Genomic DNA, 27,539 nt, shown 5'->3' on the forward strand with positions numbered 1-27,539 from the left:
CATCTTCAGGGGGAGTTCTTATATATCTTGCAATCAAATTCCTCAATATGAGTATTTACACTTCGTATGTTATCCCCGTTGAAAACTTAACCTATATTGTCGTCAATCACCAAAAAGAGGGAGATTGTAAGTGCATCTAGTGCCCCTTAGTGATTTTGGTTTATTGAAGACTTATAGGTTAAGGGACTAATATGTTTGTGAGTGTACACAGGTTCTATAAGTCGATGAGGAGTTTGATATTTACAGTGAAAGTCGACCCCTAAAAATGAATGTCTTCAGCTGAAGACTTTGGTTCTCCTGAAGACTTTGAAAGTGAAAAAATTGGTGTGACCTTGAAGACTTGGATATTCATGCGAGGATTATGAAGTGTGAAGACTTTTGTTTTCGTAGTTTCATTTTCTCTTTCTTGAGTCATAGGAAACACCGTACTGTTAAAGGGGGTTGAGTTAATACTAAGGAAACTGATTTCCAAGTGATGCTCATCTCAAAATCCTACACTTACCCAGTCCTTTCGAGTGAAGCCATTGGAAATCTCATATCAGTTCAGTCAATTTCTTCAGCGACAGAGACGAAGATCTTCTGGTCTCTGAGGAATTTGTTCTGACTGAGGACTTAGGAATTCGCTAGTGTGGATTGCCTACACAGTGAGGAACATGATTGCCCCGAGGAATTCGAACCTCAAATCCGACCGTTGTTGTGCTACGCGCCAGCTGTCCAAAATATCTTACCACCTAACGGTCATATCATTGAAGGGCATTTATGTCTTATCATGTCGGGCTGTTCCCTAGGCTATAAATAGTCGCCCCCTACAACCACTAGCTGGTTGGCTGCTCCGAGAGAAACTGGCACTTGTCAATTGAGAGCATCCCATCCTCCGAAGACTTTGAACGAAAATCATCAAGTGAGGAAAACCCAAATCCCAAACCCAAACACCTACAAACCCAAAGTGATTGAGCATCACTGAAGAGATTGTTCCTGTGTGGAACCGACGCTTGTTACCTTTGAGGACTGTGTATCCTCCAGACGGTTAGGCGTCATGGTTTGAGCATCCAAGAGGAATTATGGATCGATGAGTGACCAAGTCTGTGAAGGTTTGAAAGTCACTTGTGAAGACTTACCACGAGTTGGGCGAGGTCTGTGTGATCTTAGCTCAAGGAGAATACGGTGAGGACCGTGTGTCCGGGACTGTGTGTCCTTGAGTTTAAATACTTAGCCGCTCCAACTAGACGTACAACTGTCACAACAGTTGGAACTGGTCTACCAAATCATTGTCTTCACCAAGCCTACTGGTCCTATTTCCTCAACCCTTTCGTTTCCTCATTCATGTGTTGATGAACCTGATCATTACTGTTTGAAGACTTTGACTGAAGACTTTCTCTATTTCCTCAATCCAATTCTTCAGTCACATTGTCTTCAGCCTGCTTATCCTATGTTTACGCTTTCTGTACTCTGTGTTTGTTCTCATTTCATCATGATAACTCTGTTGTTGCTCTATTATACTTATACCTGAGTACTTATTCCGCTGCTAGTTGTTCGTGACTTAGGAATTTCCTCACCCTGAAATTCCTCAGTGACGAATTTGTAAAAATTGCCTATTCACCCCCCTCTAGTCGACTTAACGCACTTTCAGATTTCTCCACTACCACCGCCACCACACCGTCGTGCTTCCGGAGAACTTGAGCTACTACTTCACCATCGCTCGCTGGATCGAGGAGGTGAAGGCGTCATCAAGCCGTATATGTGTTGAACACGGAGGTGTCGTCCGTTCGACACTTGATCAGGAGTCCGTGGACGGATCGTGACTAGATCCCAAAGACGTTCGACTACATCAACCGCGTTTCTTAACGCTTCCGCTTAGCGATCTACAAGGGTATGTAGATTCAATCTCTCCTCTCGTAGATGTACATCTCCTAGATTGATCTTGGTGAGCGTAGGAAAATTTTGTTTCCCATGCAACGTTCTCCAACAGTATAAAGGAGCAATCTCAAAAAAAAAGGTGGAACACTCTAGTGAAGTGACATTGCAAAATTAGCACATATTACATAGAACAACCAGGCATGGCAATATGTTCAACATGTCCAATCCGGGTTTGAATTCTTGGATCTTAGCATCTATCACCATCCCACGTTTTGCTTGTCCATTCAACACACATCAAGAAGGTGCAGTATGAAATTTCCACAGCAAGCACTAGAAATTTCTGATGGTGAATATGAACCATGAGAGTTTGTTTCCATTTAGTAACTTATGTATCAATGTGGCGGTCAGGTGGGTATTATGAAAAACATTAAACATTGTGTCCATTGCACAAACAAAAACAAGAAATAAATTAACATTGTAATTACTAAGCCTAGTTGCTACCTTATTTCTTTCCTTCTTCCTCCTCTCATCTCCATTAGCTGGGTTAATGTGCATGTCTAAAGGTGTGTCTGGCATCTACATCAATAAATGACAGGCAGAGTGCTAGAAGCTCCCATACCAGGTGGGGTTTGGTGAAGGATTATATAAGGCAAGCCTTACCCTTGCCCAATGCAATGTATAGAGGCACACCTTACTTTTGGCACAAGTGGGGAGTACTTCAACACTCTGCCAGGCCTCTCCTTCTAGCATCTACAACAATGCGTACAATATTATTCTTAGAAACATAAATGCAATTGAAAAATATACATGGAGGACGGAAAATAAACACTTATTGTTTTATGAAGAAATCGTGTATCTCAAAATGTTCATGTATCTCGAAAATATGTTTATGGTTTTGAAAAAAAATGTTCATATGCTAGAAATAAGTGTTCATGTATTTATATTATTATTTTTCACAAAATCTGTGTGTAGTCAGAACAATTTTCCCAGGAAACATGAATATTTATTTTATATAAATGACTATTTTCCATATGATTAGTGTTCAAGTGAAAGAATATCTTACGTTGATTTTGAACAAGTTATAATTGACATTTCTTAAGTATATTTGAGGGTATTTGTCTTAAGTACTCTTTTTTTGAGTTGATTTTCTTAAGTACTCAGACTCAGAAAATACACAAGATCAATTCAAAGTTGTTATGGAACGGCCCAACGTGAGCTTACACGCTCCCAGGGCCCAGGGCCTCTTCCCTCTACTCCTCGTGGGTCTAGTAGGCTGTTCCGGATCGCCGTGAGCACACTAAAATCATCTTCTCCTCTGTCTCTCCCCCTAGCGGGCTGACTGCTCTTGCGGCTGGACTGGGGGCGAACCCTCGATCGGCGCGGGCGGACGGCGGCGACCACCGGAGGCGAGAGATGGTGGTGATCGAGCTCGAGCCGGAGCACGAGGGCGAGGAGACGAAACGCCCCTCCTCGCCGCCGGAGTTCGTGGAAGCCCCGGACCCGAGGGGCGCGGAGCAGGACGAGGAGGCCTTCGAGGACGCGCTCACCGACGAGCAGCTGCGGGAGGTATCGCCCCGAGCACCCCATCCATCAACCCGTTCTCCTTCTTGATTTCTGTGCTCGAATTTGAGATCCCGACCCTGAAGCTTTGATTAGGACATATGGTGGTGCCGTGCCGCGAGGGTTCCATTTGTGGGTTGGTTCTTAGAGCGAGGATGCAAGGATTCGTAGTTAGTGCATGATAATTGATGATCGATTGCGCTCCACTCAGTCAGCTAATGAATTTAGTCTCTTTAATTTGTTGGACCCTTCAGATTTTCTTATGAAACAAGTGTATATTTTGCCTTACTAGATGATATTGTCCTGAACCAACTATCGTGGTTGAGTATTAGTATGCAGGTGGCACCATTGGTTAGTTTCATGATTTGGCGTTCTCATTCCTCGGATGTAGCAGGCAAATAATCGACAATGCACTCTAGAAAAACTTAAGTAAGAATGGCTGAATTGAATACAATACTCTCTATCATATGACTGCTGTACGAAACTAACTTAGCTGAAGTGGCAGCGCGATTTTGCGCAGAGCTTGTTCCTGAAATTTTACCTTCCAAGCTTATTTCCATACTTTTTCTTTCACGGGATCATTTTAAGTGTTCTGGTCTGTAATAAATGAAGCAATGACTAGCCAAATTTCTTGCTTTGATAAATTATTGGACTGCTGCTACTAACTGCCTCTAAATAGGCTTCTGGAAATTGTTGATGGAACTTCATGTCTTACTATGCTGTTTTTTATGCTATGTTGGGCTGGGCAAGTGGGCATTTCCTAGAGCATCACGTTGAAGAGTTTTGCCTTCCTGTATTAAAATTTTCCCTTCAACTTGGTGCAGAAAGCTAGAAGCCAAGCAAACGATGCAAAAGCAGAAGGAAACAAGCATTTTGCAGCTGGACAGTACGAGGATGCATTATCACAATATGAAATTGCACTGCAAATTGCTGCTGAACTGGAATCTTCTGAAGATATATCCTCTGCATGCCATTCAAATCGTGCTGTATGTTTCTTGAAGTTGGTAAGACATTTTTCTGGTCTGTTGACAACTCGGAGGACATCGGATACTATCCACATTTGCCTGCCATTATTGCCCATTTACATTGATGTGAACATGCAGTAGTTCGGTCATAGTATTATCATTGCATGAAGATGGTATGGTACCATCATATAATTATTTCTTTTATCTACGGTTTATCCATTCCTTATGTACTGTAGGAATGTCATTACTTTTATCTGTTTTCTGTGTAATCTCAGTAGAAAGCAGGGAGCAGCGATTTGGCTCCCGAGCACATATGCTATTGTTGTGTGGACCATCCAGATACCTAGGGATGTGCGTCCTTATTATTTAGTGTAAGATGTACGGAACAATATGCATAGGGAATACAGAGGCCGGCAGTCTGACGACAGTAAATGCCTTTAGCTTCTCTCTCATCACATCTTCTCGTTTCTCTGATCTCTCTTCTACCGATGGGATGGGGCTGGAGCCAACACTCGTTCTATCCAACTTGAGACGGCGAGGAATCCGGTGGGCTGCGGTGATTGGGTGCTGCAACGCATGGGGAGAGGTGTTGTTTACATGGATGCAACTGCCTGAGTGCCTGATCCGTAGTCTCCCTCCTCGGCTCTGGCTGCCTGAGTGACTGATCACGCAAGCCCCCCGTCTCCTGCGGGCAGAGGTTGTGGATCTGGCTTGTCCCTTGACTCCGGCCATGCCGACGTGCGCTGAGTTGGTGCAGGTGGATTCTTGGTGGAGGGCCGAGGTGACTTCTCATGCGTGTGGTTCCTTGTTTGCTTGACAATGCTCCTTTTCTTCTTCTTTGGATCTTATATCGGTTAATCACAAATCAATTGATTTCCTGCTGCATCCATGCAATTTGTAGTGCTGCATTTTTTTGTGAATCGATAATTTATTTGTAGCAGCAACAGTGCTGGATGGGTCATCAACTAGTTCGGATGTCTAGAGCATTTGTTTTGTTCATCAACTTTTATTCCCCATGCAGACCATTTCGTGCAAAGGTTTTTACTGCACAATTGATCTGATTTTTTTCACATTCATGCCAATATCTTGTACTTTGACTGGTTAAAAACTTGGGTGCCAAGATTGATTTAGTGAAACATCCATTGTGGTGGTGATGCAATCAATCTGTCCTAATCTGGTGCTAATTAGGATGAATAATGGTGTTGCACAATGAATGGGCTGCTGCAGCATAAGTATATTAATGGTAAAGAGAAAGGTGTCCAATCATGTCTTGTGTGAGTGGGACCTCTTCATGTCAGGATAGATGCAAGCGGATGGCGTCCGCATGTCCGCGAACAGAAAAGTCTTCGCGGACAGCCGTGGACATGCAGATGCCGTCCGCTTGCATCCTTAGGATAGCAGTACCATGTGTCAGCCAGAAATTGTTTAAACACCACAGTGTGAAAAATACTGAACACATACAACACTGTATGCATTCTGGTGCGTCAATCCCCATGCATACCAAACATCAGGATAAAGAGCTCACCTGTGCTTGGGCACCCTTCTTGATATCTCATTGCTAAGAAGTGCTTGGGCACCCTTCTTGATATCTCATTGCTAAGAAGTGCTTGGGCACCCTTCTTGATATCTCATTGCTAAGAACTGTGCTGTTAAACGTGCTAGACTAGGCCATGTTAATATGTTATGTGGTCGATGAAATCTTTGATTTGTAGTCTAATTTCAAATGTCCTTTATGTACTTGAATGAGCGTTTCTGTTAAGTGAGGGTTTTTATTTTTGTCATATCTCATCACACGCAAACTCTGGTGCTGACTTCATGTGATCTAGGGGAAATATGATGAAACAATTAAGGAGTGCACCAAAGCGCTTGAGCTGAATCCTTCATATCTGAAAGCTCTGCTTCGGAGGGGAGAAGCACATGAAAAGCTTGAAAACTATGATGACGCTATTGCTGGTTAGATTTTATCCTCATTATGTGCTTTATATTGTCAATTTTAGGTCAGTGCATTCACATAATTTTTTATGCCATTTTTCATGTTCCACCAGTGCTAAGTTTTTGAGCATTGTTCCTCTTTGCAGATATGAAAAAAATCATTGAGCTAGATCCTTCAAATCAACAGGCTAAGAAATCATTGTTCCGACTTGAGCCACTGGCAGCAGAGAAAAAGGAAAAGATGAAGGAGGAAATGCTTGGTAAGATCTTCCGCTAATGTTTAGACTTTATAACAGCTTTATCTTTGTTTATGCTTCCAGTGTAGTTCACAGCTCTAGCCATCTTATATATGTATAGTAACGTATTAGTCCTGTCGATGATGATATTTGGTTGCACGGCATTCACGATTGTGTTGTTATTTGCTGGCACAATTTTCTTTAGTGATTAAAAGTGTCATAAGAATATATGCCGTGAATGTACCAATGTTTTACATAGCTCATATGCCCTCCCAACTTTTGTTGAGCAAAAATGGATTATTCAGCAGGAGTAAGGATTCTGAATTATTCAGACACCATGGTTCTGTCATATGGAAAGCCCCATTTAGGCTCATGCACAGCTCTGCACCCTCAGACCTTGTGAACATTTGATTGATTTATTCTTTGCTCATGTTTTCCCCATCTGAATTTATGTGATGCAGCAAAGCTGAAAGATCTGGGCAACTCGGTGCTGGGGCGGTTTGGGATGAGCGTGGACAATTTCAAAGCTGTCAAGGATCCAAACACTGGCTCGTACTCCGTTTCTTTCCAGAAGTAGTAGCATATATAGCATAATGAATTTTACAGAGGATCATGGATCGGTGTCCATTGAGGGGGAGTCTCCAGTATATCCTTTGAATCCTGGTGGCGATTGTTCATGATAAGTTATGTAATGGTCTTGCACTCCTGCAGTCAGAACGCTCAATCTGAAGACGAGCCTGACCGTTCTTGGACTATTTGTTGCTGCCTAGGCACTAAGTTGTTTTTGTATGATACGCATGGTGGCGCGATTGTTCTCCTTCAGTGCTTTCACGTATGATACGCATGTACATTTGCTGCCTAGGCACTAAGTTGTTTTTGTAAACGGCTCTTCATTTTTCTTTTCTTGTATGGATGCACTATCTGTTGTCGAATTGCTCTTATGGCAGATCGTTAGCTTCTCACCTGTTGGTCCATCTCATGATTTTATTTGCCCTACAAGGAACAGAGAAATTTGCTTGGCCTGTCAGAGCGTAATCATGCTAGGGAGTTCAATTTTGAGCCTCGCATCATGCAATTTAGTTTCTATGCACGTGATCGCCAGTGATGGGTTTCGACTTCATGCCTTCTGCATTTTTTTGCAATTTTGCGTAAACTATAGGGAAGAAAACGTGACAAACTTTTCATTGTATCAACGAATATGCAGTATTCGCCGCGTCGTGTCGTGGCTGAAACCAACATGGTACTTTGCCAGCCACGACGCCGCGCCATCAGTTGCGGCGCCCGCCGGCGGGAGCGGCCCACGCCGGCCGGCATCGTCATCACGCAATGTACAAAGCCCAAACAAAACGCCACGCTCGTTAGCTACCGCTCAGGCCATTGGCGTCGGCGGCCGCCTCGAGCCTCCGCCACCGTGCGTCGCGCGCGGCGGCCCGGGCGTCCGCCTCGGCCCGGCTCGCGGCGAGGTCGGCGGAGCAGCGGTCGTAGAGGTCGGGCGCCACCTGCAGGAGCAGCGCCTTGACGCTGGCGGTGACCTGCTGCACGCACTTGCTCCAGTGGCGCTCCAGGTTGTCCTCGACGCTGGCCACGAAGGGCGGCAGGATGCGCTCCATGGCGCCGCCGGCCGACGCCATCTCCAGGAACCGCTCGTTGTTCCACACGTACAGCGCCCGCTCCGCCACCTGCAAATCAAAACACATAATTTTTTTCCTCGTTCAGCCCACCACTCATCATCAAAGCAGTCAAGTGATGGTAGTATTATGATTAGTGCTAAGGATAGGGTAGGGCAATTATCCATGGCTGGATTACACGACAAGGAACGTTTGCTCCGGTCAAATCATCGCCTTTGCAAAGCCGTTTGCAAAGCTAGTAGTTGGTACTAATGCAATTCAGAATGATTCAGCTGGAGGGGTACACTTGTACGTGGCAGGCAGGGTACCACAGCTCCACATTCCCTCCACTGTGAGTGTGGGTGCACAGTGGAGTTGGCATCGGCATGTGACGGCCATGTTCCGTTCGGGAGGCCGCATTCCCAGACGGATTGCATTTGCATCGGGACTGAAAGAGAGTTTTGGGTGGATGGGGGCGGCAGAAAAGTGAGGTTTTTGAACCCCAATTGCACGAACCGTGCAGTAGTGGTACGTGCATGAAGTCGACAAATTGATTAGCCAAAGTGACATCACTTTATAAAGCCTCTTTACCAATCGCCCAAACTTTCGATCAACTACTGTTCACCGCCTGCAAGCTTTCTTCCCCCACATGCAGCCAACTAACTGAACGGAGCAGAGGCTGTTGTATGGACGGATCTCCTCAAAAGTTAGTTAAAACTAAAGCGACGTGTTCTAACGGTATATTCTGCAATCCAATGTCAGTCTGAAGCCTTGGGTTCAGAGATTTACTCTAGTTCGACATTCTAAATTACCACTTGATTAAGATTTCAATTTCGATCATATATAAACCGGGTACGTACGTGCAGTATTGATTGACGTAGCGGTGGTGATTAAGCGGAAGCGATTTTTTTACCTGGGAGCTGCAGCTGGTGGCGCAGCGCGCGATCCGGGAGCAGATGGGCGCGGCGAGGGCGTCGAACTGGCGCTGGTCCAGGGCGTCCACGATCTCCTCCAGCTCGTCGATGAGCAGCACCTCCTTCTGGCAGTTGGTCACGGGCCACCGCCGGAGGATGCCCTCCACGACCGCGCCGGCCAGCACCGGCTCCTTGTGCACGAACTGCAGCACGCAGTAGACGAGCTGGCGGTGGTAGGCGTGGAGCCAGCGCGCGCGGTGCAGCGGCAGCAGCACCCGGAGCAGGAACCCGCGGTGCTCCTCCTTGAGCGGCACCGCGAAGCCGTTGATGATGCTGCCGCAGATCTCCAGCAGCTCCGCCACGCCGCCGCCGCACTCGTGGACGGACGCCAGCAGGGTGGCCGCCATGGAGCGGCGCATGAACGCGCGCTCCGGGGTCAGCTTGGCGTAGAGCTGGTGGTAGGCGGTCTTGAGCCGGTCGCGCTCGCGGGGGTCCTCGGAGGCGAACAGCGCCAGGAGCGACGTGAGGAAGGGGCGGTCGATGTGGTTGCGGAGGGCCTTGGCGTCGGCCGCGGCGATGACGGCGAGGAGCACGTCGTAGACCGCCTGGAGGTGCGGCCACGACGGGAGCAGCGACGCCGCGGGGGCCTCCTCGTCCGCCGCCTCGGCGAGCACCGACGGGCACGTCGCCGGCGGCGGCATCGTCCGGAACAGGTTGGCGGCGAACATCTTGACCAGCGCGACCATGACGAGGTGGTCCAGCCCGGGCGGCTGGTTCTTGCCGCTGGAGCGCACCGCGGCGAGCACCTCCTCGAGCCGCTCCAGCTTGGCGTCCCGCTCGTCGGCGCGCTCGGCGGCGTCGTCGTCCGCGAACGCGAAGACCCGGCAGCAGGAGGCGATCTTGTCGATGAGGCTCTCGGCCTCGGGCTCCGGCTCCGGCGGCGGCAGCTTGTTGGCCGCCGCCGCCGCGGCGAACACGAAGACGCCGTCGGGGTTGTCGAGCTGGAGCAGGTGCAGCAGCGTGGTGGATGTCCTCTTCTTGCCCGGCGCCCTCGGCGGCGCCACCCTCGAGACGACCTCCACCTCGGCGCCCATCGGCCAGCACCCCCTGAGCAGCGACGAGGACCCCACCTTCGCAGCGACGGCACCGCGCGCTATCAAGGGCGTCACGGGCGGAGAGACACCGCGGGCGGCAGCGGGGCGGGAGACTTAAAAGAGGCCCAACTCAAGGAAGGAAGAAGGCGCCAAGCGGTGGCGGTGGTTTCGCCGCCCGGACGGTCGCGCGCTCGGGAAACGCCGCGCGTTGGGGAGGACGTCCAGGGTGGTCGTTGGCGCCTAGCTGCTGGCCGCTGGCCGCGATGCAGTCTACTTGAGCCCCAATCCAAGCTCTTCCTGGCTCGTCACGTCGCCACCTTTGTAGAGATAGAGAGGTCGCGAGCGAGAGGGCCCGCGGGTACGCACGCACGCACCGGGGTCGTCGCTTTATACGCGGGAGGCAGAACCGATGCGCCACCCTTGGCGCCTAGCGTCCTTGACACGTCCACGTCCACGTCCGGCCGGCACTGGCGTTGGCGCCTTGGCGAGGCCGTGAGCGCGCGGGCGGTGGATTTAGCCGGCTCGACGCTGCTGCCTGCTCGGCTGGTGGCCTGGTGCTGCTATTGCTGGGCATGTGATGGTGTGGCCGTGGTCCTCGTGGTTCGCAGCGCAGGCGAGCTGAGGTGAGGGGTGAGTGAGACCGAGACAGAGCATGCACGAGCAGTCGAGCACCACGCAAACGGCAAATCCAATGTTGACCGTGCTGTGCTGTGCTGGTCGACCGCATGCGGTGCGAAAATGGCGGACCCCCGCTCACGGTCACAGTAACTGGCGAGTTGACACGAGCAGGCAACAGTGGTGCTTTTGGTGGCCGTGCGTCGACCTGCTCGGCCGTTACTGCTCCTTTTCGGCCTGTAATAATGTCACGACTGACGCCACCACCCCACTACCACCGCTAGGCGCTGACGAGCTAGACCCACAAGACAGGAGGACGAGGGCGAAGCCGAGTCCCGCGACGCTGGCAGATGGGCCCGAGGTGACCGGGTAGTAGGTGTGGGTGGGTGGGTTTCGGCCACGTTGTACTTAAGCCTCACGATTGTGTGTGTGAGGGGCATCAATAAACTAGCATCTGAACAGATCGAGAAGTTGGTCTTCTCCTACCGGGCTCCTTCCCCTTCCTCCTAGATCCCCTTCCCTGCAATTCTTCCCTCCTAATCCTCGTCTAAATCAGGGCTGTTACAAGTGGTATCAGAGGTCAGTCGATTTGGAGACCGCGTGCCCCAAGCCTCGCTACCAGACCAAGCAGGCGAAGCAGACGGCGGTGATGGAGACACAGCTCGCGGATCTGATCCAATCCGTCAATGAGGGGCGCGCGGCGAACGACGCTCGCCTGGAGGCGATCCAGGCGTCCCTCGAGCTTTCGCGGACGGCGGTCTCGAACCTGCAACGCGAGCTCGACAAACTCCGTACCCAAGTGGGGCGGATCACCCTTCACCCGGCGCTCGCGACTCCAGGCGACGCCGCGGAGGACGGGGTGGTGCGTGAGACGTCGTCTCCTCCGAAGACGGGCTCCGAGCACCACGGGCCAAGTGGCCACGGCGAGAACTTCAACTCCGTGGGTGTGGCTCATGGGGTGGTCACCACCTTGCAGCCGCCTCCGGTCAAGGGCACGTCTCAGTCCCCACCGGAGAATTTTGCATCTCTAGGCGTAGGATTGAGTCGCATGATTACCTAGGAGCCGCCGCAAGGCGCGCGGCAATTGCCACACACACATCATTGGGCACTGCTAAAACTGGATTTTTCCCAATTCGACGGCGAAAATCCACAGTTCTCGAGATCTAGGTGCGAAAAATATTTCGATGTCTATGGCATTCAGTCAGATCTCTGGGTTCGGGTAGCCACTTTACATTTCACGGGCACAGCTGCTCGTTGGCTGCAATTGCACGAGTCCGCGAGTCGTTTGTCCACTTGGGAGGGCCTGTGTTCAGCTCTGAATGACAAATTTGGTAGGGATCAATACCAAATGCATCTTCGCCAGTTTAACATGTTGAAACAGACAGGATCAGTAGAGGAGTACATGGGGTAGTTTGAGGAGTTAATGCATCACATACTCGCTCATAACTCGGGTTTTGATCCCATTTACTTTACAACCCAAATTCCTGGATGGGTTAAAGGCTAAAATTCATGTTGGTGTTACCTTACATCGACCACAAAACTTGGACTCTGTGTTTTCCTTGGCCTTATTGCAGGAAGAGCTGGTGGAGGCGATGTCGCGGCACGAGTACAGACGGTACGATCCAGCGCCGCCACGACCTCTAGCGCGACAAGCACCGACGATCGTTGTGCCAGCGGTACCACATCGTGTACCGTTGCCAAGCACACAAGCAGTATAGCTGAAGACCGCAAGGCACTGGACGCTGCGCGTGCGGCAGAACGTCGCCCTGAACAGGGGCGAGGAGAGGACCGCGTAGCCGCGCTCCGCAACTATCGCCGTGCCAGAGAACTCTGCTTTAAATGCGGCGAACGCTGGGGCCAGGGCCACCACTGCGCAGCCACCGTCCAGCTGCATGTTGTGGAGGAACTGCTCGAGCTGCTGCAGGACGAAGACCAAGACAGACACGCAGCTAAGTCTGATTCAGAGGAAGAGATACTCATGTCCATATCAAAGTTAGCCACGATAGGGCAAACAACCCCGCGCACAGTCCGTCTGCTGGGAGAGATAGGAGAGCGAGAGGTGTTGATATTGGTGGATTCAGGTAGCTCTCAAAGCTTTGCCGGCGAGGATGTAGCAGCAAGTGTGGCAAATCGGGTGCAACAGATGGCACCTGTGTCAGTGAAGATCGCGGACGGGGGAGTGCTTTCCTGTTCGGGGTACATACCTGCTTGCAAATGGACGACGCAGGGGCACCAATCTACCACTGATCTCAGGGTGCTGTCACTGGGCTGTTATGACATGGTGATTGGAATGGATTGGTTGGAACAATGTGGACCGATGCTAGTGGATTGGGGAGCCAAAACCTTGCAGTTCTAGCATAAAGGGAGGAGTGTTTTGTTGCAGGGCCTGACAAACGCTTCCCCAACTGTGGTTGTTGTATTCATGTCTGAGCTGCAGGAGTTGGAGAAAAACAACTCCATTGCACATGTGGTATTGCTGAGCATGAGTGGGGAGCAAGTGTAAATCACTCCTATACCGGCCACTATTCAGCAAGTTTTGGACGAGTACCAGGATCTTTTCCAGGAGCCGATAGAGCTACCACCACATAGGGAGTGGGGTCATGCAATTCCCCTACTACCAGGAGGAAAACCAGTGAATCTTCGACCATATAGATACACACCAGAGCAGAAGGAAGAGATCGAGGCTCAGGTTAAGGAGATGCTGGCCAAAGGGTTTATCACCACTAGCACCAGTCCATTTGCATCGCCGGTCCTGCTGGTGAAAAAGAAGGATCAAACATGGCGGTTGTGTGTGGACTTCAGGCACTTAAACGCGATCACTCTCAAAGCCACGTATCCAATGCCAATAACTGAGGAACTATTTGACGAGCTAGTAGGAGCTTGTTAGTTCTCCAAAATGGACTTGCGGGCTGGATGCCACCAGATCAGGCTAATGCCATAGGACGAGTTCAAGACTGCATTCAAGACGCATATGGGTCACTTCCAGTTTAAAGTGATGCCATATGGTCTGGCATACGCCCCGGTCACCTTTCAAGGCAACATGAACACAATTCTGGCTCCAGTCAATCGCAAAGGGGTCGTAGTTTTCATGGACGACATATTGGTCTTCACAAAGACATTGGAGCAGCATAGAGCCCTACTCGCGCAAGTATTACAGTTGTTGAGGCAGCATCAGTTCTATGTAAAACTGTCCAAATGCTCGTTCACACAGCAAAGTATCAATTACCTGGGGCACTATGTAAGCAAAGATGGGGTTTCGACTGACAAAAGCAAGGTTCAGACGGTGCGGGAGTGGCCTATACCAGACACAGTTAAACAACTCAGAGGGTTCCTTGGACTAGCCGGGTACTACCGGAAGTTCGTCAAACACTTTGGGGTCATCTCCAAGCCGTTGACAGATCTCCTCAAGAAGAATACCTTGTTTGTGTGGACTCCAACAACAGATGCAGTCTTTCATGCACTCAAATAGGCACTGGTAGAAGCCCTGGTGTTGGCTCTGCCAGACTTTACCAAGCAGTTTGTGGTGGAAACGAATGCTAGTGGCACGGGCATCGGAGAAGTTCTCATGCAGAACTCCCACCCAATTGCTTATTTGAGCAAAGTGCTCTCTCCATGCAATTTGGGCCTTTCGGCTTATGAAAAGGAGTGCCCGACCCTGTTGCTCGCAGTCGACAGATGGAGAGCATATCTTCAGCATGCAGAATTTGTGGTGAGAACGGATCAGAAAATCTTGATGCATTTAACCAACGAGAGGTTGCACACCTCGATTCAGCAACGCGCCTTCACTAAATTGGTGGGGCTACAGTTTGTCATACAATACAAAGCTAGGCTATCTAACCAGGCCGTGAACACGCCGTCACGACGCGACCACCTTAAGGAAGGAGAAATGGTAGCGATCTCCGTATGCAAACCAGCTTGGCTGGAAGCAATCAAGAACAATTACAAGGACGATCCCAGTGCCACAAAGAAGCTCACCAGTTTAGCCCTGGGTCAGGCTAGCGAACTGGGGTTCACAGTGCAGGACGGGGTTTTGCACTTCCAAGGCAGGATTTGGATTGGAGGAGACACGCAAATACAACATCATGTGATCAACTCATTGCATTCAAGCGTTGTTGGGGGGCACTCGAGATTTCATGCAATCTACAATTGTATGAAATGGCTGTTTGCCTGGAAAGGACTCAAGAAGCAAGTCAAGGATGGTCCGGAGTTGTATGGTGTGCCAACAAGCCAAGACAGAAAGGATATCGCCGGTAGGCCTTCTCCAACCACTACCGATCCCGAAGAAACCATGGCCAGTCGTGTCTCTCGATTTCATTAAAAGTTTGCCCAAGTCTTGTGGATATGATGTGATCTTAGTGGCGGTCGACAAGTTTTCGAAGTATGCCCATTTCGTGCCTATGACACACCCATACACAGCTCTCCAAGTGGCCAATCTGTTCATGAGGGAGATATTTCGTCTGCATGGGTTACCTTTGGCTCTCATATCAAACTGGGACAGAGTCTTCACGAGCAACGTCTGGTAGGAGCTGTTCAAACTCTGCCGCACAGAACTACGCATGAGCTCCTCGTACCATCCACAGACAGATGGACAGAAGGAATGGGTGAATCAGTGCCTGGAGACTTACCTACGCTGTGCGGTCCATGCTTGCCCGACCAACTGGGAAAAATGGTTGGCGCTTGCAGAGTTTTGGTACAATACCTCTTTTCAGTCTTCACTAGGCAGAACTCCATTCGAGGTAATCTGTGGCCATCGGCCTCGCGAATTTGGAGTGGCACAAGTCGACAACTGTTCTGTGCCAGACTTGGGAGCATGGATATGGGAGAGAGAGAGATCATGCTTGAGCATCTGCAACAGCAATTGAAGAGGGCGCCGGATCGCATGTAGGTGCAGGCTGATCGACACTGTACTGAACGATCGTTTGAAGTTGGGGATTCCATGCTGCTGAAGCTACATCCGTTCATTCAAACCTCCATTTCCCAACGGCCATTCCAGAAGCTTGCCTTCAGGTATTACGGACCGTACAATATCATGTCCAAGGTGGGAGCAGTAACATACAAGCTGGATCTTCCTCCAACAAGCAAAATCCACATTGTGGTGCACGTCTCTCTGTTAAAAAAGGCAGAGGGCACCGAGGTGCAAGTAAACCCTGACTTACCTCCCACTAATGAGATTTTGCAGGCAGAGCATGCACCGTTGGTTGTCTAGGCCACCAAGAAGGTCCGAATGGCGAACAAGGAGCACACACGGCTCATGATCCACTAGGAAGGCCTTCCCACATCGCTGGCAACTTGGGAGGACCCTGTTATGCTCCAGCAACAATTTCTGACCACACCCCCTTGGGGTAAAGGAGGCACTCAAGGAGGGGCGAATGTCACGACTGACGCCGCGACCCTAGAACCACCGCTAGGCGCTGACGAGATGGACCCGCATGACAGAAAGACGAGCGCGAAGTTGAGTCCTGCAGCGCTGGCAGATGGGCCTGAGGTGACCGGGTAGTAGGTGTGAGTGGGTGGGCTTCGACCACGTTGTACTTAATGAAGGAAATATGCCCTAGAGGCAATAATAAAGTTATTATTAATTTCCTCATATCATGATAAATGTTTATTATTCATTCTATAATTGTATTAACCAGAAACATGATACATGTGTGAATACATAGACAAACATAGTGTCACTAGTATGCCTCTACCTGACTAGCTCGTTGATCAAAGGTGGTTGTCTTTCCTAGACATAGACATTAGTTGTCATTTGATTAATGGGATCACATCATTAGGAGAATGATGTGATTGACTTGACCCATTCCGTTAGCTTAGGACTTGATCGTTTAGTATGTTGCTATTGCTTTCTTCATGACTTATACATGTTCCTATGACTGTGAGATTATGCAACTCCCGTTTACCAGAGGAACACTCTGTGTGCTACCAAACGTCACAACGTAACTGGGTGATTATAAAAGAGCTCTACAGGTGTCTCCAAAGGTACATGTTGAGTTGGCGTATTTCGAGATTAGGATTTGTCACTCCGGTTGTCGGAGAGGTATCTCTGGGCCCTCTCGGTAATGCACATCACCATAAGCCTTGCAAGCAATGTAGCTAATGAGTTAGTTGCGGGATGACGCATTACGTAACGAGTAAAGAGACTTGCCGATAACGAGATTGAACTAGGTATTGAGATACCGACGATCGAATCTGGGACAAGTAACATACCGATGACAAAGGTAACAACGTATGTTGTTATGCGGTTTGACCGATACAGATCTTCGTAGAATATGTAGGAGCCAATATGAGCATCCAGGTTCTGCTATTGGTTATTGACCAGAAATGTGTCTCGGTCATGTCTACATAGTTCTCGAACCCGTAGGGTCCGCACGTTTAAAGTTTGATGACGATCGATATTATGAGTTTTTGTGTTTTGATGTACCGAAGGTAGTTAGGAGTCCCGGATATGATCACGGACATGACGAGGAGTCTTGAAATGGTCGAGACGTAAAGATCAATATATTGGATGACTATGTTCGGACACCAGAATGGTTTCGAAAGGTTTCGGGCGTATACCGGAGTACCGGGGGGGTCCCGTGAACCCCCCGATGGTTTTAGTGGGCCTCATGGGCCCTAGTGGAGAAGAGGAGGGGCGGCCAGGGCAGGCTGCACACCCCCTCCCCCTCTAGTCTGAATTGGACAAGGAGGGGGCGGCGCCCCCCCTTTCCTTCCTCTCCTCTCTCCCTTCCTTTCCCCCTCCTACTCCAACTAGGAAAAGAGGTAGTCCTACTCCCGGTGGCACGATTCCTCCTGGCTGGCCGCCCCTCCCCCTTGATCCTTTATATACGGGGGCAGGGGAGCACCTCTAGACACAACAATTGATCATTGATCTCTTAGCCATGTGCGGTGCCCCCTTCCACCATATTCCACCTTGGTAATATCGTAGCGGTGCTTAGGCGAAGCCCTGCGTCGGTAGCATCATTGTCGGTGTCAAAACCGGTGGATCTCGGGTAGGGGGTCCCGAACTGTGCGTCTAGGCGGATGGTAACAGGAGACAAGGGACATGATGTTTTTACCCAGGTTTGGCCCTCTCGATGGAGGTAAAACCCTACTCCTGCTTGATTAATATTCATGATATGGGTAGTACAAGAGTTGATCTACCACGAGATCAGAGAGGCTAAACCCTAGAAGCTAGCCTATGGTATGATTGTTGTTCGTCCTATGGACTAAAATTCTCTGGTTTATATAGACACCGGAGAGGGCTAGGGTTACACAGAGACGGTTACAATGGGAGGAGATCTACATATCGTATCGCCAAGCTTGCCTTCCATGCCAAGGAAAGTCCCATCCGGACACGGGACAAAGTCTTCAATCTTGTATCTTCATAGTCTGGGAGTCCGGCCAAAGGTCATAGTCCGGCCATCCGGACACCCCCTAATCCAGGACTCCCTCAGTAGCCCCTGAACCAGGCTTCAATGATGATGAGTCTGGAGCGCAAATTGTCTTCAGCATTGCAAGGCGGGTTCCTCCTCCGAATACTTCATAGAAGATGTTTGAACACAAGGATAGTGTCCGGCTCTTCAAAATAAGTTCTACATACCACCATAGAGAGAATAATATTTACACAAATCTAATCTGCTGACGTATTCCGTAGTGTGACATCACGCTACGGCCAAGCCTTTATTCAAATCGTTTTACTGTTCCACCTCAGCGTGTTTAGCGAGGCAGTTTCCTTGGTATGTCTTGTCAAAGCAGAGATCGTGTCCCCTTATTCCGGGATTCTCATCAATACGGGCGTGGGTAACCCAACCGCGCCATTAACCGCGGCTCTTGGGAGATAAGCGAGTTTTATTAGGCGGTGGGGGCTCATAGTTTCGACCGCCCATATAAGGGGATAAGGATCCGCCCTTTCCATCTACGCCTTCTTCCTCCTTTGCTTATCCATTCCTGCGCGCTCGAGCTCCAGCACCCAAGTCCGCACTTCCCACCTCAACCTTCTCCAATCATGTCCGGAGCGGGAGGTAGATGGATGGCCTCCACCGTCACGGAGGGGCACATCAAAAAGTTGAGGAAGGCCGGATACTTGTCTAACGACATCGCGCACCGGCTTCCAGATGAGGGGCAACTCATCCCCACCCCTACGCCCCATGAGAGGGTCGTGTTTCTCCCCCATTTCCTCCGCGGACTGTTCCTCTTCACCCGTTCGTCCGGGGGCTCAAGTTATACTATGGCTTGGACTTCCACGATCTGGCCCCGAACTTCATCCTCAACATCTCGGCATTCATTGTCGTGTGTGAGGTCTTTCTCCGCATCCAGCCCCACTTCGGCTTATGGCTGAAGACCTTCAATGTCAAGCCGAAGGTTGTGGGCGGACGACAAGCGGAGTGCGGAGGCGCCATGGTGGGAAAGATAGCCAATGTTACATGGCTCGAGGGCGCCTTCGTGGAAACCATCAAAGGGTGGCAATCGGGGTGGTTCTACATCACCGAGCCGCGTGACCCTGAATGGGCAGCGGCCCCCGAATTCCGATATGGCATCCCCACACGGCTCACCTCATGGAAAGAGACGGGCCTGTCGTGGGGTAATTCGGCAGAGGTGACCGGACTTCAAACCTACATCAAAGACCTGATCGACAGGAGGGTTAAACTCATCACCGTAGTCCAGGTCATGCTCTTCCGCCGGATCCTCCTGTGTCAACGATGGGCTTTTAATCTGTGGGAATTCGACCCGGCCCAGCACCAAACTTTGTCCAGGCTCTTCGACACAACGCACGAAGATGCCTGGAAGGTGCTTTTCAAGAGCTCCGAGGTTCACCCTCCCATTACCGAGGATTGCGGATTCTGCGCGAAGCGTCAAGCCAGCGCGGTAAGCTCAATTTTCCCATTGCGGGGTATTTTTTTACATAGTTTGACTCTATGCGGGATCTAAACTCCCATCCCTGTAACAGGACTGACAGAAGAAGGTCGGACAGATCAACTGTCCGGCTCCTTTGCCCGAAGACCCAGCGGACGCCTGTTTGACAAAGCTGCTGGTTCTGGCACCTCACGTGGTGCTGGAGAAGAAGGCCAAGAAGAAGGCCACGGGGACTCGAAAGAGTTCCCGACGCCTGGTGGTGTCGGATTCATCGCCCAACGACCCCGAAGCGCCCTCCGCCTCCGAAGACGAGGAGGAAGAAGAAGCCTCTCCCCCTTCAGCGGGGGGAGGAAAGAAAAGGAAGGTCGCCCCAACTGGGGAGGCCGGAGGGTCCAAGAAGGGGAGGACCCTTCTACCAGACTACGCCTCCGATGCCAAAAACGACGGATTGGAATGGCCATCTAGGGTCAAGCCCCTGGCAAAATCGGGAGTATCCGGATACCAGAATAACTTACGGAGTTCCCCTATTGTACAATACCATCTGATGCCGAATTCAATTATGCAGCCCGCCCAAGGCTCAGCTCGGCGATTCATCGAGCAGCTCCCTGGATTCGTCTGACGTGAATAGCGCTTCACTCCCGACGGCCTCCTCCCCTCGCCCTACGGACGATGCCGAGGTGGAGTCCCAAAAGGGACTAAACTAGGAGGAGGTGGTCCTGGAGGCGCCGCAAGGCGACCTCCCGGACTCCAGGCCCAAAGGGGATGAAGCCCCAGAGGGTTCTAAGTCCGGCCCTGGGCCGGACACCGCTCCGGAACCTTCAGTGGTTCCGGAGTCCGGCAGGCGGCCCCTTCACAAGAAGGGCAAGCCTACAACGCAGGCGGCCTCCATCCAACCGGAGGCGCCGGACAATTTGCTGGAGGTGCTTAACGGCGCCTCCATCAACGAGGAGCACCGCACTGTTATAAGTGCGGTGATTCAGAAGGTTCAGTCCGCCAAGAGCGGGCTGACAAAAGCCTGTACCAGCCTGCTAATAGGCTTTGAGGTATGTATTTAAAACATATAAAAATGTTACTGCATAGACGGTAGCCCCTGATGCTCAGTGTGGTGTTCGGAAATAAAAGTCGGACTGAGGATCTAAAAAAGATATACGCAGGAGTCTAACATAAATATGTCAATATGGGAATGCAGGCTACGCTGCTGACCTCTACCGCACTGACTGCGGAGGTCGATGCATTGAAGCAGAGCCTCGAGCGGTCCGAGAACGAGCTCGGCCGTGCCAAGAAGCAGCTCGAGGACCAGGAAGGTATGTAATACCTTATGTAAGTATATAAAAAAATACCTGGTTGCAAATAATGACAGGACCAACGTGAATGTTGCATGGGCCACATCCGAGGTGGCGACCCTGAAGGAAGCGCTATCCAAGGCCAAAGATAATGCGGCTGTGGAGCGCACTGAGCGAGAAAAGCAAGAGGCGCGGGTGGCGGAGGTGCGGCAAGAGCTCGATGCTCTCGTGAAGAAACATGAGAGTTTAGAGCTTGACTCGAAGACTCGAGAGTCCGAGCTTGCCTCGGCACTTGAAAGCGCCAAATCTGCCAAGGCCGAAGCCCAAAAAGTCCTCCAGGAGATTAAGGCAATGAAAAAGATTGTGGCGGGTAAGGCATTCTTTATGCAAAGCAAGCACGTGAAAGTAAATTACCTGTTACTTACCCGCATCCGGAGCTCTCCAGGAGCATTCACAGATCTGCCCTGCAGTGTATCCGCCGCCGCCGCATTCTACCGGGCCGAGGAAGGAAGCTCGACGGAGAAGGTGTTCTGGTCCCAGTATGTTGAGGCCGAATCCCCGGTGCCCTTGAGCGACCAGCTGAAGCAGCTGGTCGAGCTTCATAAGGCAGCCGAACATGCCATGAAGGGCCTGATAGGCCGGCTGTGGCCTGGGGAGGTCATGCCTTTGAGCTACTTTGGGCTTGTGCGGCGGCTGGTGGATGCCTGTCCACGGCTTGAAGTCATCAAGCGCTCCGTGTGCATCGAGGGCACCCGTAGGGCTTTTGCCCGTGCTAAAGTGCACTGGGGCAAGCTGGATGCTGAGAAGCTGGTGAAGGATGGGCCACCAGAGGGGAAGGAGCATCGCAGGCCCGAGATGTATTATGAGGGCGTCCTGAAAGGTGCCCTACTTGTAGCGAATGAATGTACCGGGGATGTAATTTTTGAGTAAACTCGCTCGTGTTTATCCTGTGCGCTGAAAACTTGTTCATATGCGCTAAGCAACGCTTTTTGAATTTAAAATATTACCTTCTGTGCGGCCGTTTATGAGATCTGAGAGATGCAAGTCGTCGGCTTCTACCCCCATGCCACGAGTGCTGGGGTGTTCGGGATAAACCTGAGCGCTCTTGTTCCCATTATTGGGCCCATCTAGGGAGGTGCTCAGCACAACGAACAAGGCTGTCGGACTTATAATGCTTTATCACTCTCACTTAGCCATAGAATTCTATAATTTTAAATTTCGGCGAAGCCCCTAGTATTCGGAAGACCGAGTTTGGGGCGCTATCCTCGCCTAGGCCGGATAAATCCAGCTCCTCGCTCTAAGCGGCATAAGTCTTTAGGGACTCTAAAAACCTCTCGAACAGCGACCGGTCTCTCGCCCTATGATGACGGTCAGTTTTAGCTTTCTCTACTGTGGTGTTAACCCAGCTCAACTAGGGCACAATCGCAGTAGTTCTCCCAGCGCTACCTTAGCCGACATTGCGGAACGTAAGGTACCAAAACATGGGAGCCGGGCAAACCCAACTATTGACCCAAGACATGATTCGGAGCCGATGCATATAGTGCTATAAGTTCGGGGTGCCGCACTCATGAGAGTGTTCGGTCTTCTCACACCGTATTATGGGGTACTTAAGCCCCTGGTGTATTGGCCGTACCAAAGTGTACGGTTGCATAATGTCATGACTGAACATATTTATATAAAAATGAATGAATACAATAACAGACAAGAGATATGTATTGTTATTTAAAGGGCTGCTATGAAAGCAGAACGATACAAATAATGCGATAAGCAAGAGATGGGATTATTTGACATTTCCCCCTCCAGGGGCAAGCTGCGAGATTTTAAGTAAGACAGGTATTTAGCTCGTTATAGAGACCACCTGGACATTTGACGTGGCTTGTTGTCCCCATGGTTGTTGCATCGTTTGTTCAGCGAGTGTATTGCTGGACAGGCCTTCCGAATAGTGGAGTCCTGAGAGTATATATATATATATATAAAAGAAGAAGAAATGGCAAAATCGGGAGCCCCTAGTGCGGTTGAGCCGCATTCTGGGCGTGCCGTGGTTGTGCCCCTTCCCTTATGCCCATGGTATTTCCAGAGCGTAGTTATGTACGCATGGTACTGCTATCGCAATCTCGCGAGGGCTGGGGTTGGGGCCGCACTACTATGCTTGCTCGGAACGTGCCAACTGGTTTTGTTGTAGGTTACTTCGGGCGCGCTTGACGTTGTCCGGACGTTTAACAGCCGGATTGGAGAATTGCCTTAAGAGGCTACTTTGTACTTCCGCCGCCAGGGCCGCCGTGTGCTCCTCTATTCGGAGAGAGCGTTCGGTGTTTCCATTGACCATAATGACTCCGCGAGGGCCTGGCATCTTGAGCTTGAGATATGCGTAGTGCGGCACCGCATTAAATTTTGCGAATGCGGTTCGTCCGAGCAGGGCGTGATAGCCACTACGGAACGGGACTATGTCGAAGATTAACTCTTCGCTTCAGAAATTATCCGGAGATCCGAAGACCACTTCGAGTGTAACTGAGCCTGTACAGCTAGCTTCTACACCTGGTATGACGCCTTTAAAGGTCGTCTTTGTGGGTTTAATCCTTGAGGGATCTATACCCATTTTTCGCATTGTATCCTGATAAAGCAGGTTCAGGCTGCTGCCACCGTCCATGAGGACTCTAGTGAGGTGAAATCCGTCAATGATTGGGTCTAGGACCAATGCGGCGAATCGGCCGTGACGAATGCTAGTGGGGTGATCCCTTCGATCAAAAGTGATCAGGCAGGAGGACCATGGGTTGAACTTTGGGGGGACTGGCTCCAACGCATAGACGTCCTTGAGAGCATGCTTCTGCTCCCTTTTGGGGATATGGGTTGCATATATCATGTTCACCGTCCGCACTTGTGGGGGGAAGCCCTTCTGTCCTCTGTTGTTCGGCGGCCGGGGCTCGTCCTCGTCATCGCTATGCAGCCCCTTGTCTCTATTTTCGGCACTTAACTTTCCTGCCTGCTTGAACACCCAGCAATCCTTGTTGGTGTGATCGGTTGGTTGTTCGGGGGTGCCGTGTATCTGGCACGAGCGATCGAGTATCCGGTCTAAACTAGATGGGCCCGGAGGATTTCTTTTGAATGGCTTCTTCCGCTGACCGGGTTTAGAGCCTCCGAATCCGGCATTAACTGCCGTATCCTCAGTATTATCGCCGTTAATGCGGCGCTTGTGCTTGTTACGGCGTGACCTGCCATTGTTGTCCTTGGTATCTGAGTTACCAGGGCTCTTGGTTATGTTATTGCTATGAGCTAGCCAGCTGTCTTCTCCCATGCAAAAGCGGGTCATGAGTGTCGTGAGGGCTGCCATAGATTTCGGCTTTTCCCGTCCTAGGTGCCGGGCAAGCCATTCGTCTCGGATGTTGTGCCTGAAGGCTGCAAGGGCCTCTGCGTCTAGACAGTCGACTATTTGATTTTTCTTGGTTAGGAACCGTGTCTAGAATTGTCTGGACGATTCCTCTGGCTGCTGAATTATGTGGCTTAGGTCATCGACGTCTGGTGGTCGCACATAAGTGCCCTGGAAGTTGTCAAGGAATGCGGATTCCAGGTCCTCCCAGCAACTAATTGACTCTGCTGGCAGGCTGTTAAGCCATTGCCGAGCTGGTCCTTTAAGCTTGAGCGGGAGGTATTTGATGGCGTGTAGATCATCACCACGGGCCATGTGGATATGAAGGAGATAATCCTCGATCCATACCGCAGGATCTGTTGTGTCATCGTATGATTCGATGTTTACGGGTTTAAAACCCTCGGGGATTTGATGATCCATTACTTCGTCTGTGAAGCATAGTGGGTGTGCAGCGCCTCTGTACTGGGCTATATCACGACATAGCTCGGATGAGCTTTGTCTGTTGTGTTCGGCCTGGCCATATTTGCCATATCCGGCGTGACGATTATCGTCACGTGACGTGGGGCGCCCAAGCGATCCGTAGATTGATCTTGTTTGCCTTGCCTTGTCCTCCAATATGTCTCGCAGGTCCGGTGCGTTTCCCCATGCCCTGGTATTTTTTGAGCGGCATCGGGGTGCGGCTTGAGTTGAGGGCCGAAAGGCCTCTCTGTCGTGGCCACGGGGTGGCCGATCGGCCGCATCATACGCTGGTGATGTAGGTTTAGTTGCTTCCTCCTCTAGTTGGGGCAGCAGCCTGCGCTTTGGGTAGCTCTTGGAGGGGCGTTCGAGTTTGTACTCTTCGGCCGCCAGGAATTCAGTCCATCTGTCGGCTAGCAAATCTTGGTCAGCTCTAAGCTACTGCTGTTTTTTCTTGAGGCTGCTTGCCGTGGCCATAAGCCTGCATTTGAAACGCTCTTGTTCGACGGGATCCTCTGGCATGACAAATTCATCGTCGTCGAGGCTTGCCTCGTCTTCGGAGGGAGGCATATAATTGTCGTCCTCGACCTCCCTGTCTGCCGCTCTCTCATGAAGGCTGGCTTCTCCGTCCTCCTGCGTTGAATCCTGCTGGAGGGGGTTGTCTTCGGCACTGTCCGGGGTGTTGTTATCTCCAGCGCCGGACTCACCGTTTTTGCTTTGGTGGGATTTAGAGCGGCGCCGCTGACGCCGGCGCTTAGGTTGTTTCTTGGAGGGGTCATCCTCCGTTTTTTCATCGCCATTCCCTGCTTTCGAGGTGTCCACCATGTATATGTCATATGACGAGGTGGCTTTCCAGTGCCCTATAGGTGCTGGTTCTTGTTGTTCTCCTTCATCGGCGTCCATACTGTCGATGTCTTCGGAGTCGAAGTCGAGCATGTCGGTTAAATCATCGATAGTGGCTACAAAGTGGGTGGTGGGTGGGTTTCAAATTTCTTCGTCGTCCGCATCCCAACCTTGCTGACCATAGTCCGGCCAGGGCTCTCCTGACAAAGAGGGAGACTTTAGTGAATTCAGGATGTTGCCAAAGGGCGAGTGCTGAAAGACGTCCGCGGCAGTGAACTCCATGATCGGAGCCCAATTGGGTTCGATCGGAAGGGGTGCGGAAGATTCAGAGTCCGGAAAGGAGTCCGGCACCTTGGAGTCACAGGCCTCACAAAGGACTAGGCTGGTATTCGGCTCGATTGCCGTAGAGACTGCAGCTTCTGGGGCGGCGTCCAACCGTCCGTCCCCGATTGGCGCGGTTGGCTCCGAGCTAAGGGTCGGAGCGGACACCTGAGCGGCGCTCTGAGCGCTGTCCGGCGGCAGAGCTAGATCATACCCATCATGACAGTGCGGCGCGCTAGGCTGTGGCTCAAATCCGTCGAAGATCAAGTCCTCACGGATGTCGGCCGTGTAGTTTAAACTTCCAAATCTGACCTGATGGCCAGGGGCGTAGCTTTCGATCTGCACCAGATGGCCAAGTGAATTGGCCCACAACGCGAAGCCGCCGAACACAAAGATCTGTCCGGGGAGAAAAGTCTCACCCTGGACCATGTCGTGGTTGATGATCGAAGAAGTCATCGGGCCTAAAGGTGACGACACGGAGGAACTCTCAATGAAAGCACCAATGTCGGTGTCAAAACCGGCGGATCTCGGGTAGGGGGTCCCGAACTGTGCGTCTAGGCGGATGGTAATAGGAGACAAGGGACATGATGTTTTTACCCAGGTTCGGGCCCTCTCGATGGAGGTAAAACCCTACTCCCGCTTGATTAATATTGATGATATGGGTAGTACAAGAGTTGATCTACCACGAGATCAGAGAGGCTAAACCCTAGAAGCTAGCCTATGGTATGATTGTTGTTCGTCCTACACAGAGTCGGTTTATATAGACACCAGAGAGGGCTAGGGTTACACAGAGTCGGTTACAATGGGAGGAGATCTACATATCGTATCGCCAAGCTTGCCTTCCACGCCAAGGAAAGTCCCATCCGGACACGGGATGAAGTCTTCAATCTTGTATCTTCATAGACTGGGAGTCCGGACAAAGGTCATAGTCCGGCCATCCGGACACCCCCTAATCCAGGACTCCCTCAATCATCAACACCGGCATCACGCCGTCGTGCTGACGGAACTCTCCCGCAAAGCTCTGCTGGATCGGAGTTTGTGGAATGTCATCGAGCGTGAATGTGTGCTGAACTCAGAGGTGTCGTACGTTCGGTACTTGGATCGGTCGGATTGTGAAGACGTACGACTACATCAACTGCGTTGTGCTAACGCTTCCGCTTTCAGTCTACGAGGGTACGTGGACAACACTCTCCCCTCTCGTTGCTATGCATCACCATGATCTTGCGTAGGAGTTTTTTTTAAATTACTACGTTCCCCAACAGTGCCATCCGAGCCTGGTTTTATGCATAGATGTTATATGCACGAGTAGAACACAAGTGAGTTGTGGGCGATACAAGTCATACTGCTTACCAGCATGTCATACTTTGGTTCGGTGGTATTGTTGGATGAAGCGGCCCCGACCGACATTACGCGTACGCTTACACGAGACTGGTTCTACCGACGTGCTTTGCACATAGGTGGCTGGCGGGTGTCAGTTTCTCCAACTTTAGTTGAACCGAGTGTGGCTACGACCGGTTCTTGAGAAGGTTAAAACAACGCTAACTTGACGAACTATCATCGTGGTTTTGATGCGTAGGTAAGAACTGTTCTTGCTCAGCCCGTAGCAGCCACGTAAAACTTGCAACAACAATGTAGAGGACGTCTAACTTGTTTTTGCAGG

The 27,539-nt window shown here is 50.8% G+C and overlaps 2 protein-coding genes across 2 annotated transcripts; one reads left to right on the forward strand and one right to left on the reverse strand.

Moving 5' to 3' along the window:
* The first annotated feature begins 3,139 nt into the window (after positions 1-3,139).
* On the forward strand, positions 3,140-7,443 carry LOC123112908 (tetratricopeptide repeat protein 1). Its single transcript, XM_044534007.1, has 5 exons — positions 3,140-3,423; positions 4,242-4,421; positions 6,209-6,335; positions 6,461-6,574; positions 7,012-7,443. Exons 1-5 carry the CDS (start codon positions 3,271-3,273, stop codon positions 7,125-7,127), a joined length of 690 nt encoding a protein of 229 aa, XP_044389942.1. The 5' UTR covers positions 3,140-3,270; the 3' UTR covers positions 7,128-7,443.
* A 166-nt stretch (positions 7,444-7,609) lies between these two features.
* On the reverse strand, positions 7,610-10,521 carry LOC123112907 (serine/threonine protein phosphatase 2A 57 kDa regulatory subunit B' alpha isoform). Its single transcript, XM_044534006.1, has 2 exons — positions 9,071-10,521; positions 7,610-8,229 (listed from the first exon to the last, which is right to left on the reverse strand). Exons 1-2 carry the CDS (start codon positions 10,163-10,165, stop codon positions 7,909-7,911), a joined length of 1,416 nt encoding a protein of 471 aa, XP_044389941.1. The 5' UTR covers positions 10,166-10,521; the 3' UTR covers positions 7,610-7,908.
* Positions 10,522-27,539: the final 17,018 nt, after the last annotated feature.

The sequence above is a fragment of the Triticum aestivum genome, chromosome 5B (genome assembly GCF_018294505.1).
Source record: "Triticum aestivum cultivar Chinese Spring chromosome 5B, IWGSC CS RefSeq v2.1, whole genome shotgun sequence".
Taxonomy (NCBI): domain Eukaryota; kingdom Viridiplantae; phylum Streptophyta; class Magnoliopsida; order Poales; family Poaceae; genus Triticum; species Triticum aestivum.

Bases quoted from the DNA above. Each gene is read 5' to 3' on its own strand.
- LOC123112908 (XM_044534007.1), top strand. From the start codon at position 3,271: ATGGTGGTGATCGAGCTCGAGCCGGAGCACGAGGGCGAGGAGACGAAA. The intron at 3,424-4,241 runs GTATCGCCCCGA...AACTTGGTGCAG, and splicing joins CCGACGAGCAGCTGCGGGAG to AAAGCTAGAAGCCAAGCAAA. The intron at 6,575-7,011 runs GTAAGATCTTCC...TATGTGATGCAG, and splicing joins GATGAAGGAGGAAATGCTTG to CAAAGCTGAAAGATCTGGGC.
- LOC123112907 (XM_044534006.1), bottom strand. From the start codon at position 10,165: ATGGGCGCCGAGGTGGAGGTCGTCTCGAGGGTGGCGCCGCCGAGGGCG. The intron at 8,230-9,070 runs GTAAAAAAATCG...TTTGATTTGCAG, and splicing joins CCACCAGCTGCAGCTCCCAG to GTGGCGGAGCGGGCGCTGTA.